Below are 23,935 nucleotides of genomic sequence, written 5' to 3'. Positions count from 1 at the left end.
TCCTAGCTCAGCACTCAGGGATGTCTCCTGGCAGACTCGGAGGACCGTACGGGACGCCGGGAATCTAACCTGGCCCGGCCATGTGCAAGGCGAGCGCCCTGCCCGCCGTGCTGTTGCTCCCGTGGTTCTTTTTAAGGACGTCACGTTTCCCTGTGGAACACCGAGGAGCTGAGAGGTGGGCTGGCTCGGGAGAGTCCAGGTCTGCTTGGAAGCCCCTGCCCACCACCCCCACCCCACACAGGGCCCCCTCCGCACCTTGCGTTTGCTGACGCCCGGGAGGAGTTCCCGGAGCCTGGGGAGTGGGGGACTCCTACCCCTCCGTGTGTCTGGCCGGTCTGACCGTCCAGTGGAGGCGGGAGAATCTCGGCCAGGAACATTGGTGGCCATTGAGGCCGCTCAGGCTTTGTAGCAGTGGATCTGGCATGAAACCCCGGAGAGCTTCCTTCCACCTGGCTGTCGCTGTTTGGTGCTCTGGGCCTGCCTGCCCCCCCCCCCCCGCCCAGATAAGCCCGTGAGCCCTCTCTTCTTGCTCACACAGTCTGCTGATGCTGGCTCTCACCAGTGGACATTACACTTAACCGCCCCCCCCCACCCCAAATTTGTTCTCTCGTGTTGACCGCCCTGGTGTACCTTAATTAAAGGAGCTTGATTAAAGGAGCACTGACGGCCGTGGTGGAGATTCGGGGTTCCGGCACTTGCCGTGCTCCCAAGTAAACATTCTGCCCTCGGTACGTAGTGAACAAGCCCAGGAGGGTTGTCTGCACAGCTTGAGTTCAGTGCTCCGACCACACCTCTTTCTGGGCTTCTCTGTTGCATTCGGTATGCAGGAGTTCCCTGGGCTCTGGAGGGGGTCCCATCAGAACGGGTGACACTGCTATTGGAACATGGGAAAGGAGGACCCCGTCAGAAGCCAAACGGTCTGCAGTGGTCGGAACTCGGTGCCTCTGCTGGAATCTCTCGGCTGACTCTGAACGGTCTTTCGCCCCTGTCTGGCCCAGCGAACTCCTCTGGTCGAACACGGTATTCGTGAGCCCACAAAGATAGCAGAAGTCTGTTTCCTGGCCCCTTGACCTTCCCCCAGCGTGGGCCGGGCAGGCTCCTCGCTCCGTGACTGTTTGTCAGGACGCTGGCCGAGAGAGCCCTCCATCCCCGGACTGCTGGGAAACAGCTCTCGGCCTTTCCCGCTGCCAGCGCCCAGCCTTCGCGCGTCCGGGGCATTGCACGAGGCCGTGCAGGTGAGCGAGAGCTCCGGGCAGCGGGCACAAGCCCCACCAGCGTCCCCTTCCCTGGGCTTCTCCGCCTCTGGCTCCGCGTCCCGTGTTTGCCGTGGAATGGATGGTGTCGAGTGAGCAAGTCTGGAGAGTTGAGGGAGAGACTGCAGTGAGGGCCTTTCGGCTCAGAGCCCGCGCCAGAGGCCTGCCCGTATGCCCGCCAGGAAGTGGTGCTGGTGAGCGGGACTGACAGAGCAGTCCCTGAGCCCCCTGCCCTCTGCTGCCCACCTGTGGGGAGCGGCGGCCAGCCCCCCAACTCTGCACTCCCTCCTGCCGAGGCCCGGCCTCAGCCTTTCCTGTCCTCCTCGTCTCCCCCGCCCACCTCTTTGGGGTTTTGTTTTCTAAGCCCTTTCTGGGCTGCAGTTGGTGGAAAGCGTGCCAGCCCTGCAATCTGTTTCCAGGGGGTGAGGAATGGGGTCCATGTCACATGTTACTTCCGGCGCTGGCCCCGGGAAGGAAGCACTGTCGCTCTGTGCTCTCTGTGTGGAATCGGGACCCCCAAGTAGCCACCGTCTGCCCGTTTCTCTAGGCGCCCACTTGGAAGGCGACTGACTGGGCCCCGGGCTTGCTCTCTCTCCGGCCAGGGACTTCGTGTAGTAGGAAGGGAACTCGGGAGCACTGAAGCCCTCAGGATCTAGAAGGCACTCTTAAGTCCAAGTGAAATCATTCACCTGGCAGCACTCGGTAGCAGGATCTGCTTTCACTCGCAGATTTCCCTTCTTTCCACCTTGCCTTCTGTAAGTTGTTAGAAGTCTCAGGTGGATCCGGGGCATACCCGATTCAAAATAGAAAGTTCGTGAAGTTTTAGTCCTGCTAGCTTATATCCTTTTAAGCATTCTTTTTTTTTCTCCCCCAGAGGCAAAGGTATAGAATTTGGGTGCTCGGTCGTTAGAAGGCGCACACGAGGGCTTGGCTGTAGTGTCGGGCAGGAAATGGGGTGGTAGTGTCTGGGAGAATGAGGCTCCCCTAAAACCTAGTTTTAGTAGATCGTCCTTTCCACGAAGAGCAAATAAAGCGTTAAGTAGGGCTTTTTTTTTTCCCTTCCTCCTTCTTTTTCTTTTTTTTTTCTTTTCTTTTTTTTTTTTTTCCACATTCTCCAGGATCTTTGGAACTTCCCCAGGTTATTTTCGCCAGATCCAAATTCTTGTGCACACACTCTGGAGTAATAGGACAGAGAAAATCAAAGTCGGTGAAGGCAGGGCCACTTTAAGGTAACAGTAAGAATAAAAGCATACTTTCTTATTCGAGCTTGCTGACTTGATGCTGCCGCGGGAGACCTAGTAACTGTCAAGTAACTGTTTCTGGAAATGACATAGAAATCGAAATTTCAGCGCCCAAGGTCACTCCCAGGCTGGGGGGTCCGAGCTGCAGCAGGGTGGCGGCTGTCGTGGCCCGCCAGTAGGTGGCGCTATCGCAGTTAACAACAACAATAAAAATTTAATATTCCTGAGCCTTTTGTTTAAAAATCTGGGGACACTGAGACCAATAAAAAAATAGAAGCTAAGCTTTCTTAGGCGAACAATGATAGAATATGCTGGAAAGCGTACTATCTGGGGGCCAGATTGCAGTCACCTCTAAAGAGAATGAATGTTATTTAAGGCTTTTAGACTGGAGTTGGATGGCTGGAGAATAATATTTTCAGATCATCGAACGCAGAGAAGGAATCCCTCTTTTTTTTTTTTAACTTTTGGTGATAATAATTTGGTCTTTAATGAACTATTTGAGATAAACATAGGCTCTGGCGGGGAGCAAAACAAAGTATAAAACCCGCCCTCCTGCCCATCCAAGGAGCAGTGCTCGTGGAGGAAGGCCCGGCTCCTTCTGGCAAAGCCACACTCGCCCCTCCCCGCCCCCCCTTTTACCAGCGCTGCCTCTCAGGAGCATTTCCCTGCTGTGGCTTCCAGGCGTTTCCGAAAATTCTGTGAAACCACAGGGCTCTAAAGGTCCCTTTTCTTCCTCACTCTCACCTGCACCGGAGCATTCCTGGTGCATCTGCCGTGAGCTTGCTACTCCTCTTCCCTCGAGGGGAATGTTTGTAAACATCTCGGAGAAGCATTATTCGTCAAAATACCTCGGGCAGGCAAAGGCGGGAGGAAAATTATTTCTCCACCACAGGGTTCATTTACATTGGATCAGAAAGCTTCAAATATCTTTCCCCGGCCCAGCTAAAACTCTTAAACAGAAAGGAATGAGAAGAGCGAAGGGAACACCAAATCCATGGCTTGGTCACCTACCAGAAGTTGAACCGAGAAACTGCAAACACCCAGAGCTGGCTGGGTGGGTCCTTCGCCAGCGGGGCCTTTCACGCTGGCCCCGTGAGGAGCAGCTCATGAAGCAGAGAGAACTGGAGCGAGGAGGTCAGTATTTCCTTCAGGAGACCAACCGGCCGCCAGAGAAGCGAATGTGACCTCACGCTCCAAACCAAACCTCCGGCCTGCCAAGAAGAACTGACTTCGTCCGCCCCGTTTCCAGGACTGTGAGATTTGGACCTTCCCCGCAGTTAGTAATATCACTTTCCTTGAACCTATTTCGTTCATTTCCCTTATAATCCGCCCAGAACATTACATGGCAAAATAAGCTCGTCCGCAAGAAGCCTTGGGCACGCACCCATCTCTCAGCATCGAAATCCCTGTGACCGTCCGCCGCAGAGGCCTGACTGCCACGGCTCAGCTCCGAGCGAGCGGGCAGGGTTGGGCTGCGGGGTGGGGGGGAGGGCTGGCCCAAGAGGCAGCACCCAGGACGGGCCTCCAAAACCCGGCTTTCCCCGCACAGCCCCCGCGCAGAGGGAGGGCCACCCGGCCGCTTAGGGAGGCCGCACAGAGGAATTGGGAGGTTGCCGAAGGAGAAGAGGGTCCGGGCTCCATGGCCCATCACCCAGTCACAACCAGGGCACACACACTTCCAGTTCCAGAGCCTCTGACGCCCGGGTGTGGCCAGGGGTAGGCAGGACAGCAGAGAAGTGAGTGTGTGTGTGTGTGTGTGTGTGTGTGTGTGTGTGTATGTGTGTGTATGAGAGAGAGAGAGAGAGAGAGAGAGTGTGTGTATGTGAGTGTGTGTGAGAATGTGTGTATATGTGTAAGTGCCTGTGTGAGAGTGTGAGTGTGTGTGAATGTGAGTGGGAGTATGAGTGTGTATGAGTGTGTGTATGTGAGAATGTGTGTGAGTGTGTGTATTATATGCATGAGTGTGTGCGAGAGAGGCAGAGAGTATTGTGAGAGTGTGTGTATGAATGAGTGTGTGTGAGGGTGTGTGTATGAATGAGTGTGTGTGAGGGTGTGTATATGTGTGTATGAGATTGTGTGTGTTGTGTGTGAGAGAGTATTGTGAGAGTGTGTTTTTGTGTGTGAATGAGTATGTGTATATGTGAGTGTGTGTGTGAGGGTGTTAGTGTATGTGAATGTGAGTGTGAGTATATGTGTGTTTGAGACTGTGTGTATGAGAGAGTGTATGTGAGAATGTGTATGGGTGTGTGTGAGTGAGAGTGTATGTGAGAGAATGTGTGTGTGTGTGTGTGTGTGTGTGTGTGTGCGTGTGATGAAGAGAGCTGCTCTTAGGCTGTTGAATAAGCCATGTCTGACTCCCCAGAATGCTACTTCGCGCCCCCCCCACCCGGTGGCATGATTACATGTGTTGTTTGGTGCTTTCTTAGATTCTCAATCTCTTTGACTTTTCTTCACCCCTTGGCCCATTCCGTTAGCTCCATTTTCTGTCTTTTTGATGCTTGAGCATTTGGGGACCTTCCAGACCCGGGGAGAGACTGCCCCTCCCAGGGACAGCTAAGTGCCTCAGACTAATACCAGCTTGCCCACCAGCAGGCCCTGTGTGTCCACACCAACCCTCCCCAGTGCCCGTCCCCACTGCCCCCTCGTCCAGCCAGTCACGCCAGGACCAGGAGCGGACGGTCAGGGCCACTCCCACTTCAGCCCAGAGCTGGAATCACTCAAATAAGCCCACCGCAAATTGCCCTCTCTGCCCAGCAATCCGATATAAGGCCCGGCCCAGACCTGCCCCTCACCCGTGTGGCATGCAGTGACCACCTGCCTGGGACCCACAGGATTGACATGCGTGTTCTCTGAGTCAACAGGAAGAATCCTTTACGCTGGCGCTCCCGGAGCCAGTGGAGGAAGCCTGACTCAGTTAGGCGACCAGGGCCGGAGCGATAGTACAGCAGATGGGGCTGTCCTTGCCACACAGCCGACCTGGGCTTGACGGCTAGCACTGTCTGCAGTCACCCTGGACCTCACCAGGAGTGCTCCCTGAACGCCAGGGGCCCCAAAACAAAAACAAAGATTAGGCGACCAGCACCCTCTTCTTAGCTAGCAGCTGGCCCCGGAGCTGGCCTCCGTCGAGGCTGCGTTACACCAGTGATGTTTCAGCAGTCGGTGCTTTGTTAGCTCCACTCTGGCTGCAGCCACACAGGAGGGAGGTGGATCCCTCCACACGGCGAAATATCCTGGCCGCCCGCCACTGGAATTTCATGCTTTCCTGTCCCGAGGCCCCTTTCATTGCACTCAGTAACCGTCTCTGCATTCAGAAACAAAGCTCAGACTTAGCCAAACTACCTGGTTTGTCGGTCAGAGAGGAAAGTCCTGGATTTCAGGGGCGGGGGGCTGGACACAGGGGCGGGGGGCGGGGGGTCTAAGAGCCCCGCCAAAGGCGGTGTGTTTCACTTGCCCGGACGAAAAGCAGGGAGCTCTGTTTCCGAGCTGCGTTAAGCTTGGGCTACGGAGAAAGATAACATCTGAAAGTGGGGATTGTCTCTCCCGAGCGGGCCGAGTCCCAGGAGGGTGAGGCGTCTTCAGTCCTTAACAATCCCCACTTTGTCGGGCAGAGGGGCGGGAAGCGCAGTGGGCCCTCTCTCCGCCTTCGGTCGCAAGGCAGCATTCCTCCAGGGGAGAACGCCTGGCACCCCCAGGTGGGCCGCATCGTGTCTGCTGCTGCAGAAGTGGCCCGGCCTCTGCAGCCACAGGGTACCTGCTTCTCCTTGTCACCCTGCACGGGGCAGGTAACCCCCCACCCTGATGCGGCCCCCTGCTGGGGGTCTTTGGACTGACGGCACGTTGCCGGCCTGGGCTCCGGGGGTCTCCGGCCCACCGACCCACACACCGTGCAGCAGGTCTCGGTGAGCGGGCACGTGCCTCTGCGTGGCCAGCCTTCTCGCCTCGGGACATGACTGCTCCCCAAAGCTCTGAAGACGCGGCATGCCAAGCCATGCCTGGCTTTGGAAAAAGCATGCCGTGCACATGGAAATACTTAGCACTCTGCTTGCCGATCTGTAGCATCTGAGCGGGGCTCCGGGGAGCGTGGGTGGGCGAAGGGAGCGTGGGGCCGATCACCCCGTAATTGGCACCGGTAATGAGCCTTTCTTCTCCCAACCCCCCCCCGAGTATGAGAGATGAGAACGAGGAGCATGACTAGGGAAACAGGAACACTTGGCCCTTGCTTCGTTCTTTTCCAGCTTCTCACTCCCTGGGTACCCAGGAGCACTTTTCCCTAGAAGCCTCCATCCGGGTTGATAGTTCCCTGCGCCCTGCGAGGTAACGCTTCCCCTCGCGGGGCATCCCTGGAGGGCCATAATTAAAGCGGAGCTTGGTCCCCCGTAGGGGCCGCAGCTGACAAAGCCAGCCAGGTTGTGAGAGGACAAGGTGAGGAAAACACACGCAGTGTGAGTGATTCCCCCACCGAGTGCCGGTGCTCCGTGCTTCCTGCGAGCGGGGAGGAAGGTCTCGGGGTTTGAGGGTGGCCCCATCCCACCCCTTCCAGTTGCTGCTTATCTACTTCCCAGGGAAATACGGAGGCATGACTGAAGCCCAATTGAAGATTCTTGGGAATTTAACCTTTATTTAAAAAACAAAAACAAATTTTACTCTGGCTGAGCTGCAAAAAAAAGTTCAGGTCAAGAACCATTATTTCTCAGATATTGGAATATGGGATTTTATTTTTATTTATTTTTTTTGGTGGGGGGGGAGGTCACACCCGGCGATGCACAGGGGTCACTCCTGGCTCTGTACTCGGGAGTTACCCCTGGCGGTGCTCAGGGGACCATATGGGATGCTGGGAATCGAACCCGGGTCGGCCGCGTGCAAGGCAAACGCCCTACCCGCTGTGCTATCGCTCCAGCCCAGAATATGGAATTTTAAACTGCACTTTTATCACCTTAGCAGAGTGACTCCTCCTCGGCCTCCCCTTCCCCTCTCCCTGCCCCGCCCGGCCTTTCTGCTTTTTCCCACCGTCAGTTGTCATGGTCACATGCCCGTATAGTCTCGCCCGCTGCTTTCAGCTGCTTGCAGACAGGGTCTGGGTGACTGAGGAGAGAGACGGCCTCTGTTTCCCCCTGTCCCAGAGTGTCACTGGGCATGAGCCCGGGGAGCAGCCAGGTCCTGGACGCCTGCGCTCTTGCTGGGGGCAGTCTCGGTGCTTGAGGGCCAACAGCCAGCGTCGGCCCCGCCCCCAAACCAGCACCTCTGATGGTTTTCGGCAGCCAGCACCCCTCTTACCTCGCGCCCGGCCTCTCCGGGTGCTTGTCTCAGCACCCCTGAAGGGCAGCATCAGGAGCCCGGGCACCCGTTTGCCCAGCAGCACGTCCGGTGCAGCCCTCCTGGGCAGAGCTTGGCAAGCGGGCAGTGGCTGCCTGGCCCAGCCCCCTGGCCGGTGTGTCCAGGGCTGCTCTTGCAGGTGCCGCTGGCTCCAGGCAGAGACTGCACGGCCTGTATGGCTCGTGTTGGCTACAAGGCTCTGGAAGTTTCCAGCCTCCATAAGAGGGGAGACCACTCACGTCCCCCTCCCAAGGTCTCCAGTGTATCTCTGTGTCTCTGTGCCCCATCCGCCACGTTCCTTCCCGGCTGGTCACCACCGTGTTGGTGTGAGACTCGGAAGGTTTTAGTTTGCTTTGTCTCATTAAGACAGTGAAGCCAGCTGGTGTTCCCTCTGGCAATCCCCACCTCCCCCAGTACCCCAGCTACCTAAGAGTATAAAGGTGAGTCCAAAGTGTCTATGTATAAACGTGTAGATAGCTAGATGGTAAATGGATGTATACAGGTGTACAGATATATAGATACAGATATCTATATAGATAACCAATATTTCCATCAGAAGCAGACCCTAAGAGGGAGATGAGCCTGGTCCATGTATTAGAGGGTGCTCTTGGATCGTTACAGGGAAGGGAAAGGAAGGGGAGGGGAGGGAAGGGGAGGGGAGGGGACTGGTCAGAGGAGAAGTTGATCTGGGCCCCTGCAGGAGATTCCCTACCCCCACATCTCCACCCCCACCTGGCATCCACAGTCCGGCAGGGCACAGGGCTGGACATGGCTCAGGCTGGAGCACCTGCCCAGCATCCGTAAGGCTCTGGGTTTGATCCCTGCATCCAAAATAAGAAAAAAAAAATGGGTTGGCACCAAGCAGAACAAACTCTTTATTTTTTTGCTTTTTGGGTCACACCCAGTGATGCTCAGGGGTCGCTTCTGGCTCTGCACTCAGGAATTACTCCTGGTGCTCAGGGGACTATATGGGATGCTGAGAATCAAACCCAGGTCGGCAATGTGCAAGTCAAACGCCCTACCCGCTATGCTATCGCTCCAGCCTCAGAACAAACTCTTGGACCAAAGACACAACCTGGAGGCTTCTAGAAGGGCAGGGGGGGAGTGTGGGGAGAGGTTGGGTCTATGGGGATGGCCGGCTTTGAGCAGTTACAGCGTGGGCACAGTCAGACCCCGAAGCCGAGGGCTGTGACCAGTGGGCTTCTGCCACACAGAGGAAGGACACCCCCGGCCAGGTGGCCTTTCAGACTGTGGGCTGAGCACAGCCCTGAGTCCACTGTCCCCTGTGCTTCCTGGGAAGAAGACGCGCCCCTCAGTCGGGCGAAGGCCCCCACAGATAGCTGAGGCAGCCCGGGGAGCATCCTGGCCCGGGGCCAGCACTTAGCAAGGGAGGACGGCTTTCCGCAGCGCCACGCCAGTCCAGCTCAAGGCGAGACAGCACCGCTGCCTGCCCTCTCCCGTCACGGGCGCACCTGGGGACGGTTCCTCCTAGGCAGACTTTGCTTGTTAGCTTAGGGGCCCCACCCAGAGGTGCCCGGAGCTTACTCCTGGCTCTGCACTCAGGGTTCACTCCCGGCAGGGCGTGGGAGACCCTCTGGGCTGCTAGAGACCCAACCCTGGTTTGGCCTCGGATAAGGCAAGTGCCCTCCCCTCTGTGCTGCCCCTCCAGCCCTGTGACAGTGTGTCCACACCAGCCCGTGGAAGCCGGCTCAGAGGTCTCTGCCTTCCTTGGTCTGTTCCCGGTCCACCCTCCACCCCTGACTTTTTCTACACTGACTGTTGTCGCCTTATCTGAGCTGCCCGCCATCTCTCAGTGCCTTGACAAACACCGTCCCCACGGAGAGACTGTCCCCAGAGAGAGTGGCCGGCCTCTCTCTGCCACGTCCCCGGGAACTGTGTGTGCCCCTTTGGGGCGCCGAAGGCCTTGTGAGTGCCCACGTCTGGCCCGGGAGCCTCGGAGGTGTGTTACCCACCTCCTCGCCCGTGGGGAGCACGCGGGCCGGGCTGAGCTGGCGGCCCGCCCCCTCGTGGGGAGAGCGAATCCTGGTGCAGAAGACCCCTGGGAGCCGCACTGCTGCCCCGCAGCCCTGGCCCCACCCCTGTGGCACCAGTATCCTGCCTCACCGAGCCCTTGTGCCCGGCTGGGGCTGTGCCACGCGCCTTGGGCTTGTCAGAGACGGGCCATGACGGCCAGGCAATGCGGACCTTGGGGAGGCCAAGGAGACGGTCCAGGCAGCCTCACCCCAGAACCTGTGGAGCCTCTGCTCCCACCCAGACGCCCTCCCTCAGCCCCGACCTCTGTGAGCCCCTCACTCCCGCAGGTGGAGGCCACGGGGCCTCTGCCGTGTGTCTGAGGGAAAAGCAACACTGCCTGGTTGATGGGGCGGGGGGTGGGGGTTGTCACCCCGGGGTCCGTCAGAAGAGCAGCCCCTCCAGCTCGGGATGGGAGCCACTCGGTCGGTGGCTTTTGTGGGGGGGGGGGGGGGGCCCAGAGGCAGGAGGTCCCGGCTAGGGTAGCTGTGCAGAGACCCGGCCAGAGCCAGAGGGCAGCCGGGAGGGCCCCCTGGACTGCCCACAGAGACCCCCTAGCGCGGTGGGGCATGGCCTAGAGACACAAAACACGAGGAAAAAGAGCCCCCGCCCTCTCCCCATCGCACAGCCCCCACCCGCTCCCCGTTCCCCTCTTCTGCTCAGCACAGCACCCCCCCTCACTTAGTGCGCCCCTCCCCCCACACCCGGCGCCCCTCTCCTGCCTAGCTGTGGCTGTTTGAGGTGGGTCGGTTCCGGCAGGCACCACGTCCCATCCGCTTTCCAAGCAGCAATGGGGAGGGGGTGGGGGGGGCAGGGGCGAGGCGGGACTAAAGACAGATGCCAGCTAAGTCACTCGTGAAAAAGAAAGACATGGCCGCTGGGCCGTGAGCACCCACACCCCCTAGCCACAAGGGGGTCTGCAGGGCTGTCCCTCCTGCAGGCCGAGCCCCTCCCGCTGAGGAAGGGGAGAACCCAGGTGGAGGAACAGCTCCAACTGTGTCGCGGCACCTTTTCTTAGGCGGAAGAGAGGGCACAGGGGTTAAGGCGCGGGCCTTGAGTGCAGCGACCCCAGCTGGATCCCCGGCACCCCGGAGCGTCCCCTGCGCCCTGGGCCCGAGCCAGGAGTCGTCCCCAAACAAACAAAGGCGCCTTTTCTTCCAGAGTGTCTTGGCCCGCTGGGTGGGAGGCAGCCCCTCTGGCAGCCCTCCTCACCGACCGTGGGAGCCTGCCAAGGGAACTGCCCCGCTCTGGTTCGGGGGTCCCAGACCAAGCTCTCCGTGCAGGAGGGTGGGATGCCTAGGCCTGAGAAAAGCTCCTTCTAGGTGAGGAAGATGCAAGGATCTGAGTCAGAGACAGAAGGGAAAGAAAAAAAAAGGTTTTTATTTTTTTCTCCTAAATATTAACAACTTTTGCGGGGAGGGCAGGGAATGAAGGGGGGTGTTTCCTGTTTGGAATCCCTCTTAAGTTAAAAAAAAAAAAACGTGCATAGTGGGACCAGAGCAATAGTACAGTAGGGAGTGCGTTTGCCTTGCACACAGCTGACTCCGGTTCAATCCCCAACATCCCATATGGTCCTCTGAGCACCGCCAGGAGTAATTCCTGAGTGCAGAGCCAGGAGTAACCCGTGAGCATCACCAAAAAATAACCCGAAAAGCAAAAAAAAAAGGGGGGGAATAGAAAAGAAGGGATAAAATAATTTGGTTTCTATGTGGGGGCCACACCCAGAGGTATGGGCTGCCCATGATCCAGCCTGGGTCTGCTGCGTGCAAGGCAAACTTGCTGTCACTCCAGCCCTGAAAAGAAGGGATCTAGAAAATTCCGTACCGGGGCCAGAGCAATAGTGCGACCGTAGGATGCTTCCCTTGCTGCAGCTGACCCCTGCCTGGTCCCCAGCCTCCCTGTTGTCCCCGGAGCACCGCCAAGAGTCATTCCTGAGGGCAGAGCCAGGAGTAAGCCCTGAGAATTGCTGAACATAGCTCAAAAACCAAAAGGAAAAAGAAATAGAAACCGTGGTATAGCATTTACACTAAAGATGTTTATTCATTTAAAAAGGAAGAATTTGCTCTGAGTGTAAGTTTAGGGTACACTAATCTACTGACACGAATTCTGGGCTCTTTGCTCCTGGCTTCCCTGCAGAAGAGTAATTATGCTTAAATTATGCGAGTGAACTTCTTTGCAAGTTTAATTTTGCTACAGCACTAAATTCTACCCACAGATGTTGTCTTCCTGAGATTTTGCTCACAGTCCGGTTTAAAAAAAAAAAGCACACACACACACAGAGAAGTTATTAATGACTTCTGTTTCATTTCAAGAAAAGCGTCCTTGTGCTCAGTTCTGTGCTGAAATTCTCCAAGAGAATAGAGAGGGGGTCTGGTAGTAGTAAGCTGGGGCATTTTTTACTGGAGCATGAAAATTTAATACTAGGTTGCCAGAGCAATGGTAGAGCAAGTAAAGCTCTTGCCTTGCATGCAACCAACCTGGGTTCTATCCCTGGCACCCCACATGGTCCCCCAGGAGTGATCCCTGAATAGATGTCTCTCTGAAGGAAAAAAAAAAATCTTAAAAGAGTAATCCCAGAGCACCGCCGGGTATGGCCCCAAAACAGAAATCTGAAAGAACAACAAAAAAAACTTAACAATAAATATAAGTAAAGACAGTGTGATCCTGTGTTCAGGGGAAGAGAGTGGAGGGTTCTGGAAATAAATCCGTATACCTGTGGCCAGTTGCTCTTCGACCAAGGAGCCATCCTAGTCAGTGAGGAGAGAACGTGCCAGCTTGCAGCCGAGGAGACAGGCACTGCTGGAACAGTGCATTATCCACTTGCAGAAGAGCGAAACCAGACCCCAGCCTCCTACCGTGGACAGAGTGAACTCAAATTAGAAGCCAGAGAGCTGGCGTGGGGCTTTGGACACGTCCCTTGCAGGTTGCCCATCCCGGGTCAGTTACAACACAGCGTGAGTGATGTGTCATACCACAGATCATAGGCATGACCCTGAGCACAAACCTGGGAGGAGCCCCACGCACTGCTGGATGTGGACCTTAAACTACAACGACCCGCCATCCCCACGACACACTGATAGATCTAAAGACAAGGGCTAAAATGACAACGTTCCTGAGCCAGCGCTAGCGCAGTGCACTGGCGTACATGCATCACATGCAGAAGAGCTCGGCTCCATCCCCAGCAACATACGGGCCGCTTAGGTATGACTCGGAGCAGCCCGCAACCACAGAGCCAAGAGTCACCCCTCAGCACGTGCTCAGGAGCGGCCCCAAGACAGAGACTGCACCTTATCAAAGAAAAATCACATGCTTTGAAACTCACCTTTAAGAAAGTAAAAATAATAACTCGCAGAAAGGAAGGATATATTAACAAATCATCTGGCAAAGGATTTGTTTCCATAATATGCAGAAATATCTTAAAGCACAATGGTTTCTTTATTTTTTTAAAGGCAGTTAAGGCTGGAGAGAGAGACAGACAGACAGACAGACAGCAGGTAGGGTTTGATCACTGTCATCCCATACTGTCCTCCAGACCCACCAGGAGCGATTCCTGAGTTCAGGTTCAGGAGTAACGCCTGAGCATCGTCAGGTGTAACCCCAAACTAAAAATAATAGCAACAATAGTAATAAAAGGCTTTCAGCACATTTTTTTTAATGAACAGAAGGTTTCGCTGAAGGAAAAAAAAAAGATACACAAACAGACAACAAACACATAAAATGTCATTATGGAAATCAAGTCATTGAGGCCACCTCATACCCCCTGAACATAATCGGAAGGTCAGGCCAGGAAAGGACTCAGTGGGCTGGAAGCCTTCTCCAGCATCCCAGGGTCCCAGCCCCGCCGGGAGCCTCCCCCAGAGGCACATACTAGGAACTGTCAGTGGCTCTGGAGACATTGGCACTCTCATGTGTTGTGTTGCAAGTGCGGATCTAAAACGGGGGCGAGACCCTGGACATTACCAAGGTGAGGCACTGCTGAGCTTGCAGCTGCGGCCGTGACCCGGGTTTAAATCCCAGCACTGCATTTGGACCCCCCAATATTCCCAGACTCCCAGGGGCCACGCCTGAGTACAGAGCCAAGAAATAGTCCCTGGAACACCATCGAATATGACTCAAGACCCTCACCCCCCCGCTCCCCGCCCCAAAAAATAGATAACATTGAGTCCAGCTGCTTTGGAAAAGAGTTTGGCAGTTTCTCCAACAGCTAACGTAGTTGCCGTGTGAGCCAGCCTTTCTGCTCCTGAGAGACCCGGGAGAGCTGGAAACAGATGTCCGTGTGAAAGCTGTGCGTGCCAGCCCGCCCCAGGAGCCTGAGAGTGGAAGCAGCCGCCTGGGCGATGTCTGGGCGATCATGCGTGGCTGAGTGCAGTGGGCAGTGGTGTGTCTCTCTCTGCGGTGGAATATTATCCAGGCCCGCAGAAGGAGGGAAGAACCAAAACACGCTCCGCCGTGGCGGATCCCTGGAAGCGTAGCGCTGGGAGGGTCAGGCCATCTCGGAAGGCCTCCACTCCTTTGGTTCTGTTTATGCGAAGTGGCTAGAAGCAGCGGCTCCACCGAGACAGAAAGTAGATTGGTCCTTGCTCGGGGCCGGGGGCCGGGGCGCGGCCCCAGAGTACAGAGTGGCCTTGTGGAGTGATGAAACCCCTGTGAGATTAGTTTGGTCGCACGGTTCCGTGACCTCGCCAAAGGAGCACGCAGCCGTGCAGCTTTGAATGGGTGCTTTTGTATCGCTTAGGTTCTGGGGGGGGCCACACCTGCAGTTCTCGGGGAGTGGAGAGGGGCGGGGCTGGCCCCTGGTGGTGCAAGGAAGCCGTGCAGTGCTGGGATCACACTCGAAGCTCCCTCGGACGACCCACACCCTCCAGCCCTTGGGGCCAGCCCCCTCAGTCACGTGGGGTGATGTATATCCACTTGCGAAAATCCATCTGGGTGGAACTGGAGCATCTGAAAAAAGAAGCCACCCAGCCCGTATTCTGGCTGAGCTCGGATAGGCAGGTTCTTTCATAGACACTTACTTCGTGCTCCATTCCTGATCCTTGCTCCAGCAGCCCGTTGACTGCACCCTTTGTGGCAGGCCCGCTGGGGGTGCGGCAGGGAGGGCGGGAGGGGGGAGGCGCTTTGCGGCCCAGTGGCTCCGCCTCTAGTTTTTCATCCCTCTGAAGAAGGTGGTGTCCCCGGAGGCAGCAGCTGGCTTGGCCCGGCCCCGCTGGCTGTTCTCCCCGTTTGGAAAGGTACCACCGGGCTCCGGGGGTATTTCTGTGGCTTTAGTCCGCTTGGAGCACGGGGGGCCGTGAATGTAATTTCAGAGCCTTAAGCTGCTCCTCGTGCTCCAAATCCAAGACCGAGCAGCTGGGAATGGGGCTGGCCGCGCCGCCAATTGCTTCTCCCCCCCTTGTTAATCCTTTGATTCTGCCCTCCGCGCACACACGCCCCTGTCCCGCCGTCCTGTGGGCCACTTGTGATAGGACCGAGCAAGTGGTGGGGACTCTGAAAGGGGATTCTGAGGGGCACCTCCGGCCCCTGGCCTTCGGGGTGCTCTTGATGTTCAGGGCCAGGAGGCCCCCCCCGGGGGGGGGTTCATAACAAACAAACGCTGTCCCTGGGAGGCCAGCCCTGCAGAGAAGCCCTGACCCCGCCCTCTGCCCCTGCCGAGGAGGCCAGGGCTCACCGAGCTGCCAGGGCCACCGGGGAGAACGGCGCCCGTTGCTAGGTGAAGACAGGGAGCAGCCTCCGCCCGCTGGACTCCGAGAGCTCCCGCTCGGACTCCGGGGCTACCGAGCGGCATTCGGTCATTTACCACTAGCCTCAAGGCCGGCATAAACCATCTCCTTATAGTCAAAGTCCTGCCTGACCCTCCGTCGCCTGGTCCAGGCGTGAGGGCGAGCTGGGCCCAGAAGACGGCTCCAAGGGCTCACACATGTTTGGCAGGCGGGAGCCCCAGGGTTGTTCCCCATCACCTCCAGGTGCCCTGGGCCAGCACCCCAGGGTGGTAACCACAGTCCTCCCCCTCCCCCAGAACGATTAGGGTCCATAGTTTAAAGTTCCTCCATCGCTTTCCCAGAAATTTTATGACCCCTCCCCACCCCAAAGAAAATATTTCACTTTTTTTTTTTTTCCCCAGAACCAGGCCAAGTCTAGTCTCGTTCTCCCCTCAGATGAGTCCATATGGCGATGTGCTAAGATACTCATGACGTTTGCGTTTTACAGAAGCACCTCCTGGCAGCACGAGGCTGGAGAGATGAGCCGATAAGGGAGTGGATGGTTCAGTAATAAGTATGCCCCCCCCCACCCACCCAGGCTCACATGCCCCTCCATCCACTGCCCTCCCCCCCGCCCCCCCCCCACGGGGAGGGATGCCGCAAGAAATGGAGTGGGCCCGGTCTCTGGGGTTTTGTAAGAAACAAAGCACTTGCTGGCAGAGAGCAGGTTAATCCCGCCGCTCCGTTCCCCTTTCAGCAAGGGTGGGAGTGGGCTTGAGATGAAGTATTCGGTTTCACATCTGCTCCAGGAATTCTCGGCATCAATCCGTTTTACTTCCACGCGCCCTGAAGCATCCCTGAGGGCTCGACCTCGGCACCCTCGGGTATTTGTGGGTGCAGAACGGCTGGCAGGCTCCCCCCCGGAGAGAGATCCTGGGTCAGGCCTCTGGAGGAGGGAGTCCGGGTCCCCGTACCTCCGTGATCCGATGGTTCCCACCTCGCCCTGCTCTTTCCCAGAGGGCCTTCCGCAGGGAGCGTGCGTGTGGCAGCCGGGTGGCGTGTAAGAAGAGGCCCCCGTTTCAAACATCAGAGGTGCCGGCTCTCCGCTCAGCGTTGCTGCCGCTGGTGTGTGGTCCTGGAGAGCTTCCCCAAACCTCTCTGGGCTCAGGGCCCTCCTCTGTAAACTTAGGGTGATGTTTCTCCCCAAAACGTGTTCTGCAAACGCAAATCCGCACAGTCCAGTGAGCTAGCTGGAGGGTACCAGCCGGAAGACAGACTCGCGTCTTTCAGTGAAGAAACGGGTGTGGGGTTGGGGGGAGCTCCGTGGGGGGAGCGCCTGCCTGGTGTGGCCCCCAGGTGGGTTCCATCCCTGCCTCCCTCCCTGCCCAAGTCCCCGTGCACACCACGGCAAGCAGGGAACTTGCTGTAACTCGGAGTTTCTCAGATTGGCGGGGAACTCTTCCGCCTGTAGTGCCGATCATCCGCCGGAGGCTCCAGGACGGGCTGCTGCTCTCTGCAGAGCTGCGGACCAGTGACCTCTCCTCGTTTGCTCCCCGGGCTTTGAAGCAGGCCTTGTTCCGCTCTCAAACCTCCCTGACGGGGAGAAGGGAAGTGACTTCATATGTGGTAAGGTGACTTCTCGCTTCGAAAACGGAACTGAGCTTTAGAGTCAAAGCAAGTGCCCAGACCAACACAGGCTTCTGACAAGACTTTTGAAAACGTTTTTCTGGACCTTCTTTCTGCTCTCTGCTGCTTCCTTTCAGATATTTGTATTCTCACGTGGCCTTTGGATTATGTGGCGTGTTCCTATAATATGAATTTTCCTCAGCACACTCTCAGGTTTGTGAAAGGAATAACAAACACAATAAGGATCGCCAACCTGAAATCATAGAATAAACATGCATATGAGGAAAAGTAGTTTGGTGTTAGAGTGTGGCAAAAAAATGGTTACAAATGTATCCCTTTAGGAACTTCATGTATTTCTTAAATTATCTTCTGAGACAGTGTAGAGAACAGTGGGGCTGGAGTGATAGCACAGTGGGGAGGAGGGCGTTTGCCTTGCACGCAGCCAACCGGGTTTGGTTCCCAGCATCCCATATGGTCCCCCGAGCACCGCCAGGAGTAATTCCTGAGTGCAAAGCCAGAAGGTAACCCCTGTGCATTGCTGGGTATGACCCAAAAAGCAAAAAAAAAACAAAACAGTATAGAGAACAAGGAGCAATGTAAGAAAAACATGAAGCAGATAGAACATTCAGGAAACAACAGGATTGGATTAAATGGGGGGGTCAAGGAAAGGGGAAAATGTGAAAAGAAGATCAGACAATGAGGTTCTTTTCAGATCTGAAAAATATTTTTTCCCCCCACTGAACCATGTCCTCAGACCCTGGAAATGTTTTTCACTGTTTGTTGAGTTAGGGGCTCACCTTGCAGTGCTCAGGGGCTACTCCTGACTCTGTCCTCATGGGTCAGTCCTGTCAGTACTCAGGGGACCGTCTGTGGTGCCACAGGATGAACTGGGGTTGGCCGCGTGCAAGGCAAGCACCTTATCTCCTTTGCTGTATGTCAAGTTTTTATTGGGAACCTGAAAATAGTTGCCGTATCTTCTCCATGGGACTGCTATAAAAATTAGATGAGATATAGTATGTGAAAGAGTTTCTTTCAGTGACACCTAGCTTGGTCCAGTCTTGGCGGAAAAGTACACTGTTTTTTGCTTTTGTTTGTTTGTTCTGGGGCAACACTGGCAGTCCTCAGGACCTCTGGCCCTGTGCCCAGGGGTCACTCCTGATGGGGCTCAGAGGCCATATGGGGTGCCAGGGATCAAGCCCAGATCAGCCCATTACAAGGCAAGTGTGTGTCCTAACCCCATGTGTTATCTCTTTGGCCCCAAACTATTCATTTTTAGCAAGATTTGGAGCAATTTTTTTAAATGGCCTTTCCTCTGAACAGACAACACAGAGAAGTCCAGTGGTCTCCCCAATATTTCCGTTTAGAGTTTGATGTTGCCAGTAGATTAGGTTTCCAGTTACTATCGATCGGCTGTTTACTGAACGGGGTATAGGCCCAAAACAAACTAAAGCCACAAACAACAGACAAGTATAGTCTCGCTGTGTCTGTGAGTCCCACATCCCAGCTGTGTGTGCCTCTGGCTCGGGCCCGTCAGGAGACCCGGCAGGCTGCTGTCTCCCCACTGGCCTCTCCAGAGAGCTGCTGTTCGGGCTGAAGTGGATCCCCTTTTCCTTTCTCCTTGCCTCTGCTCCATTACCACCCCAAAGTATTTGTTGGTCTTAACTTCTTATTTTGGTGTTTTCTCATGTGTTAATTCATCACTTCAGGAAGTGACAAACTGAAGTGAGGTGGTCCTTTCAAAGGGTGGCCCAGTTGAAGGAGGTTATTAGGGTGACCCTCATCCACTCTGAGCAACATTCTTGTAAAAGAAGACAGAGACAGGCAGACAGCAAGAGAGAAAGAGACAGAGACAGAGACAGAGAGCGCCTGCCATAGAGGCAGGCTAGGATGAGCAGGGTTGGTAGGAAAGAAATTGGGGACATTGGTGGCAGGAAATGTACACTGGTCAAGGGACGGGTGTTGGAGCATTGTATGACTGAAACCCAGTCATGAAGAACTTTTTAACTGTGTATCTCATAATTATTCCGATAAAAAGAGGACACACAGAGACAGCAGAAACATACACAGAGGCAAGACTGAGGGCATGATAAGATGGTGGCCGTATGAGAGCCAGAGGGAGATGCTTTAGTCAGAAGGAGCCAACCTGCCTCTTCCTTAGACATCTGGCTGCTGTACTGAGAAAATCAAGTTCTGCCCTTTAAGTGTGGCACTTATCCCTGCAGCTTGAGCAGACCAGTGTTGCTGTGCCACCATACGGCGGCTGGCTCCCGGGGAACTGAGGACCCGGGCAGAAGCCTCAGCTCTTTAAAAACTTCATCTTGGAAGTGACAATCTCAGGTTTTGTTCTCTTCACTTTGTTAGAAGTCAAGGTTAGTCCTTACCTGAGGAGAAAAGATGACCTCAGATTGTGAATAACAAGAAGCATCTCAGGAGGCCGTCTTGAAGTCTGCTTCACACTACTTGTTGGTCTTCATTATTATTGTTATGATTATTATTTTGGTAACAAAAAGAGACGAACAGATAGATACTCTCTGCACGATAAAGTAAGTTGAACTTCATCAAATCCGTGGACATGCTGGCTGGTACTCCAGCCCTGTGAAGCTAAAATGACTAATCCGAAAGGTGAAAATGATTGACATCTGGAAAGATGGCGTGTGTGCAGTAGACAGAAGGGCGCGCAGTACACTGGATCCTCAGTCTCTGACTAAGGCAGTGATTCTCAGCCAGGGGAACGACCAAGAGAGGCTAAGGGGAAAGAAGAGGGGCCGGGGGGCGAATCTTAGAAGCATAGAATTTTATGTAAGGGTGGTAAGGAGAAATTTACAGCTTTCATAAAACAAACTGCAGACACTAAACCTGAACAAAATCTTGGCCCACGGTGCATCGATCGTAAAAGATTGAGAAATTATTCTTGTCATTCTTGTGAATAGACAAAAAGAGCAATAGAGGAAGGAATGGAAGTTAGAGACCCGGGGAAGAGATGGTATTTTAGGAAAATCCCGTGAGGTGTCTTAAAAGTGGCAGCTGGGCTGTGTGGTCCACGTGGAGAAGAAACGCAGAGTAACAAAGACAAGGAGCCTTCAGAGAACCCGCCAGAGGAACTTGAGAGAAGGGTGGGCTTTAGTTGAGTCCAGCGGTCAAGGGTCCAGAGGACATCTGCCTTGTGGAATGAGTCGACAGCCAAGTCACTGGGTTACCTAGAGTGGCCTCCAATTGTCCGTTCAGCTGACCCTTTGGGTCCCCTCTGCAGGTCAGACTGTGTCTCACCAACATCCCCCTTCTTCTGAACCTGTCAGTGACGCCACGGCAGGTGAAGCTCTCCCTCCACCCTTCAGAGCACTGGGCGCAGCTCTCTGCCGTGGCCGGATTTCCAGAGTTTCAGCTCCCGTAACTTGGCTCTTTTCCATGGAACTCCCTCGTGGGTGGCCCTTTTGTTTTCAGAGAGGAAGAAGCTGTTTCCTGTTATCTCCTGGTTGCACCCTGACGAGATGACAGATCGATTTCTAGGGGCCATGTCAACTGTCCTTGCGCTGGAAGCCGGGGAACCCCCAAAGAGAGGGCACAGTGACCTTACAGCGTCACCCCCGCTAAAAAGGTATCTCGGGGGTTGGAATTGGTGCGCTAGTTCTACGGCAGCTTGCCTAGGGTTCTTCTGAAGCTGATGTCTGTGTTAGTAGAGAGCAGTCTCTAATCCGTGTCGAGTCAAAGGTACCCCACACTCCCGCTGTGGCCATGTGTAGGAGACGAGAAGGAATCTGTCTGTGTCAGGGTTCTGAGGAGGGCGTATCGGCAATCACGCAGTAGTCTGGAGTAGAGAGAAGACACACTTTTTAACTCGGTCCCTTTTGTAATTTGGTGTTTTGGGACCTGTGTATGGACTGCTTTAAAACCACACAGGGGGTGCATTTTTTTTTTTAAGGGAGGTCTTGAAAGAATGAGGTTACTGTGTGAAAAAATGAAGTTACTGTATGAAGACTTCAGATCCCGTCCTGTTCTTGCTCAAGGTGCTTTCAGGTCCGACTCTCTCTGCTCTTTGTCATGAAAACCCTGAGAGTAATTGCAGCTGATCTCCACTGTGGCCCAGGGGCTGCAGTTGGCGTGTGTGTGTGTATGTGTGTGTGTGTGTGTGTGTGTGTGTGTGTGTGTGTGTGTGTGTGTGAAAGAGAGAGAGAGAGAGAGAGAGGGAGACCATTGCAATAATTTATGGGGAGTGCCTTTGACTGCCCCCCTTTTCCGCTGAGCTTGTATATTGCTTCCTCTGGCTCTCTTCAGATAAGAGGACGCGCTTCCCCGGCTGAGGCCAGATGAGACTGCCATGGTGCCGGGAGCACGGGGGGACGTGGGAGCCGTCCTGCGCCTGGGCGTTCTCCTCTTTATGGCCTCCTCCAGGCGGATGTTTTTCAGAACGTCATCCTTTATTTGAAGGATTCTGACATCTAAAGGCTCCTTTGGTGCCCCCTGGAATATAGCTAGGCGCGCTGAGGAAGCCCAGCTCGGACCCCAGAGAGAAGGGGGCTTACTGGCGTGCGCACCTTAGGACGGCTCAGGAACCAAGCGCGCTGCGTCTCCCTTTGCTGTGTGGCTTTCTGCATCGCCCCGTTTCTCTCTCATCCTGTTTCCATTCGCTTCACAGTTTTTCTAACCTTCCTCTTGGTTTTTGGGGGGAGAAAAGGGTAGAGTCGTAGAGCTGGCCCACGTGTGGTGGCGCTCAGGGCTCCCTCCTGGAAGGGCTTGAAGGGCCATATGCAAAGCACGCGCCTTACCCCCATTCTCCCTCTCTGGCCCCAGCCTCCTTATTTCGTAGTGGTTTTGTTTTGTTTCGTTTTGTTTTTCCATTTTTCTAAGATCAGGTGGAGAGGCACAGTTTGAGCTGTTCCAGTCTTGTTCTCTGAGCCTCGTGACCAGAGTGCCAGAAGCGCTCCTTCTGTGGCCTGTGCATATGTAACTGGCAAGGAGGGGCTGGGACCAACTTGGCATGGCTGGCACGAGCTCCCCTGAAGGCAGTGACCACCGGGCTCGGGCCCTTGGCTCGGTCAGGGTGCGTTGCCAGCTCTGGTGAATGGGGCTGTGGGGCTTGCGCCGGCAGCCGCCCATAGTGGCCTCACTGGAATAAAAGAGATGGGACGTGTTTTCCCAAAGGAACCGAAAGGAGCTGAAGCCACAGACAGGTGGCCAGGGACACGAGACAGACCGAAACAGTCACTTCCTCCTGCTTAGCATCTTTACCAGCGCACGGGGAGGGGGCTAACGCACACAGAAAACACTCAGTCTAGTGCCTGGAGCAGAAAGGGCGCAAGGGATTATCTTTTTTATTTTTTTTAACTGTCGCAGAATACACAACATTTACTGTTTTGACTATTCCTAAGTGTACAGTTCCATGGATTGTTGTGCAACCATCTCACCGTTCATCTCTAGAACTTTCTTACATCTCCCCACACTGAGACTGTTTGTTAAACACAGACACACACACACACCCTGCCCCCACCCCGTCTCCACTCCCTTAGCCCAGCATCTGCCCTCCTGCCCTCTCTGAATGCCACTGCTGGAGATGCTACCCACGGCCTCAGCCATTTGGGAGGATGGACGCTTGTTATTCCTCATAGCGTGACTCCCGGTGCTCGTCCTGTGACAGCCTGAGCCCGGGCCGCTCTCCTTTGCCGTGGAAGGAGCTTCCAAGGGGCGCACAGACCACACTGGGCTCCCCGGCCTGCCCTGCTCGGCCGCTGTCCCTCCCGCCTTTGCACTCTGACCCGGGTAGAGCCCAGTTCTGTGTGAGTCGGTGCTCAGTTCCTCGGGGGTGCTGAGCGCAGTTGCCGAATTGCGGGCCTGTTAGGTCTCGTTCATCCTCCCGCCTGCAGAGGGGGAAAGTCCGTTCCTCCCCACCCCCCACACCCGCGTGCGCTAGCCCCTCGCCTCTCCTTGCTGCAGGGGGGGCGCCCTCCTGGTGTGAGGCCCTTGGACACTCTTCACTTACATCTTCATCCTTGTTTTTATTTGCTTTAGGGGCCACACCCAGTGATGCTCAGGGGTTACTCCTGACTCTGCACTCAGGGATTGCTCCTGGCTGTGCTCAGGGGACCATGTTGGATGCAAGGAATTGAACCCAGGTCGGCCGTGTGCAAGGCCAACGCCATTAGCATTTCGGGGTCCAGTATTTTTTGTGGTTATTGTTATTGGGGGTTGTTTTGTTAGGTTTGGCGGGCTTGATTTGGGGGCCACCCCATTGGTACTCAGGGCCTCCTCCCGGCTCTCCGCGCAGGGATTGCTCCTGGTGGTGCTCCAGGGCTGAGGGTTGAATGTGTGTGTCGAGGGGGAGGGAGCTGCTCCTGCATTCAAAGCCTGTACCCCAGCCTCCTGAGCTGTCGTGGCCCAGGACTGTGGGCCTTTAAAAAGTCAAATTTGGCACAAGGACCAGGGAGAAGTCAAAGGCAAGTAGGTCGGAGTGGATACATCGGGGGAGGGGGCGGGGGGGTGGAGAAGAGTGTAAGGGGAGCCCAAAGGACAGAGGGGAGCCATGGAGGAGCCATGGGGGCCAGCCTGAGAGGCACCCGGATATCCCGGAAGTGCAGCGCCTCCCGGAGGGGAGATCAAGGTGGCGAGAATGATTGATGAGCTCAGGTGCTGTCACAGATGCTGTTTTCTTTTTATATATTTTTTTTCATTGCTGGGAATTTCCTTCTGCTAGACTGATTCATGATCTGAGAATACCGCCCAGTGGAGTTTTCCCTTTGCAGTTGTGATGGACTGGAGCGATAGCACAGCGGGTAGGGCG

General features: G+C 55.4%; 1 protein-coding gene across 10 annotated transcripts in view; it reads left to right on the top strand.

The window, feature by feature from the left end:
- Window positions 1–23,935, top strand: part of TTLL5 (tubulin tyrosine ligase like 5) — a 276,403-nt gene that overhangs the window by 240,640 nt on the left and 11,828 nt on the right. For 8 of the 10 annotated variants that reach the window (XM_055131147.1, XM_055131139.1, XM_055131146.1 and 5 more), the window contains one exon: window positions 2,372–2,482. The exons of the other annotated variants lie outside the window; for them this stretch is intronic. In XM_055131147.1, the coding sequence (XP_054987122.1) occupies window positions 2,372–2,481 (110 nt within the window). In that variant the 3' untranslated portion in view covers window position 2,482. The remainder of the gene's footprint in view (window positions 1–2,371; window positions 2,483–23,935) is intronic. 10 annotated transcript variants of the gene reach the window in all.

This window comes from Sorex araneus, chromosome 3, assembly GCF_027595985.1.
Source record: "Sorex araneus isolate mSorAra2 chromosome 3, mSorAra2.pri, whole genome shotgun sequence".
Lineage (NCBI taxonomy): Eukaryota > Metazoa > Chordata > Mammalia > Eulipotyphla > Soricidae > Sorex > Sorex araneus.
The sequence above is the reverse complement of the archived record's forward strand: the minus strand, read 5'-3'. Positions and strand labels throughout refer to the sequence as shown.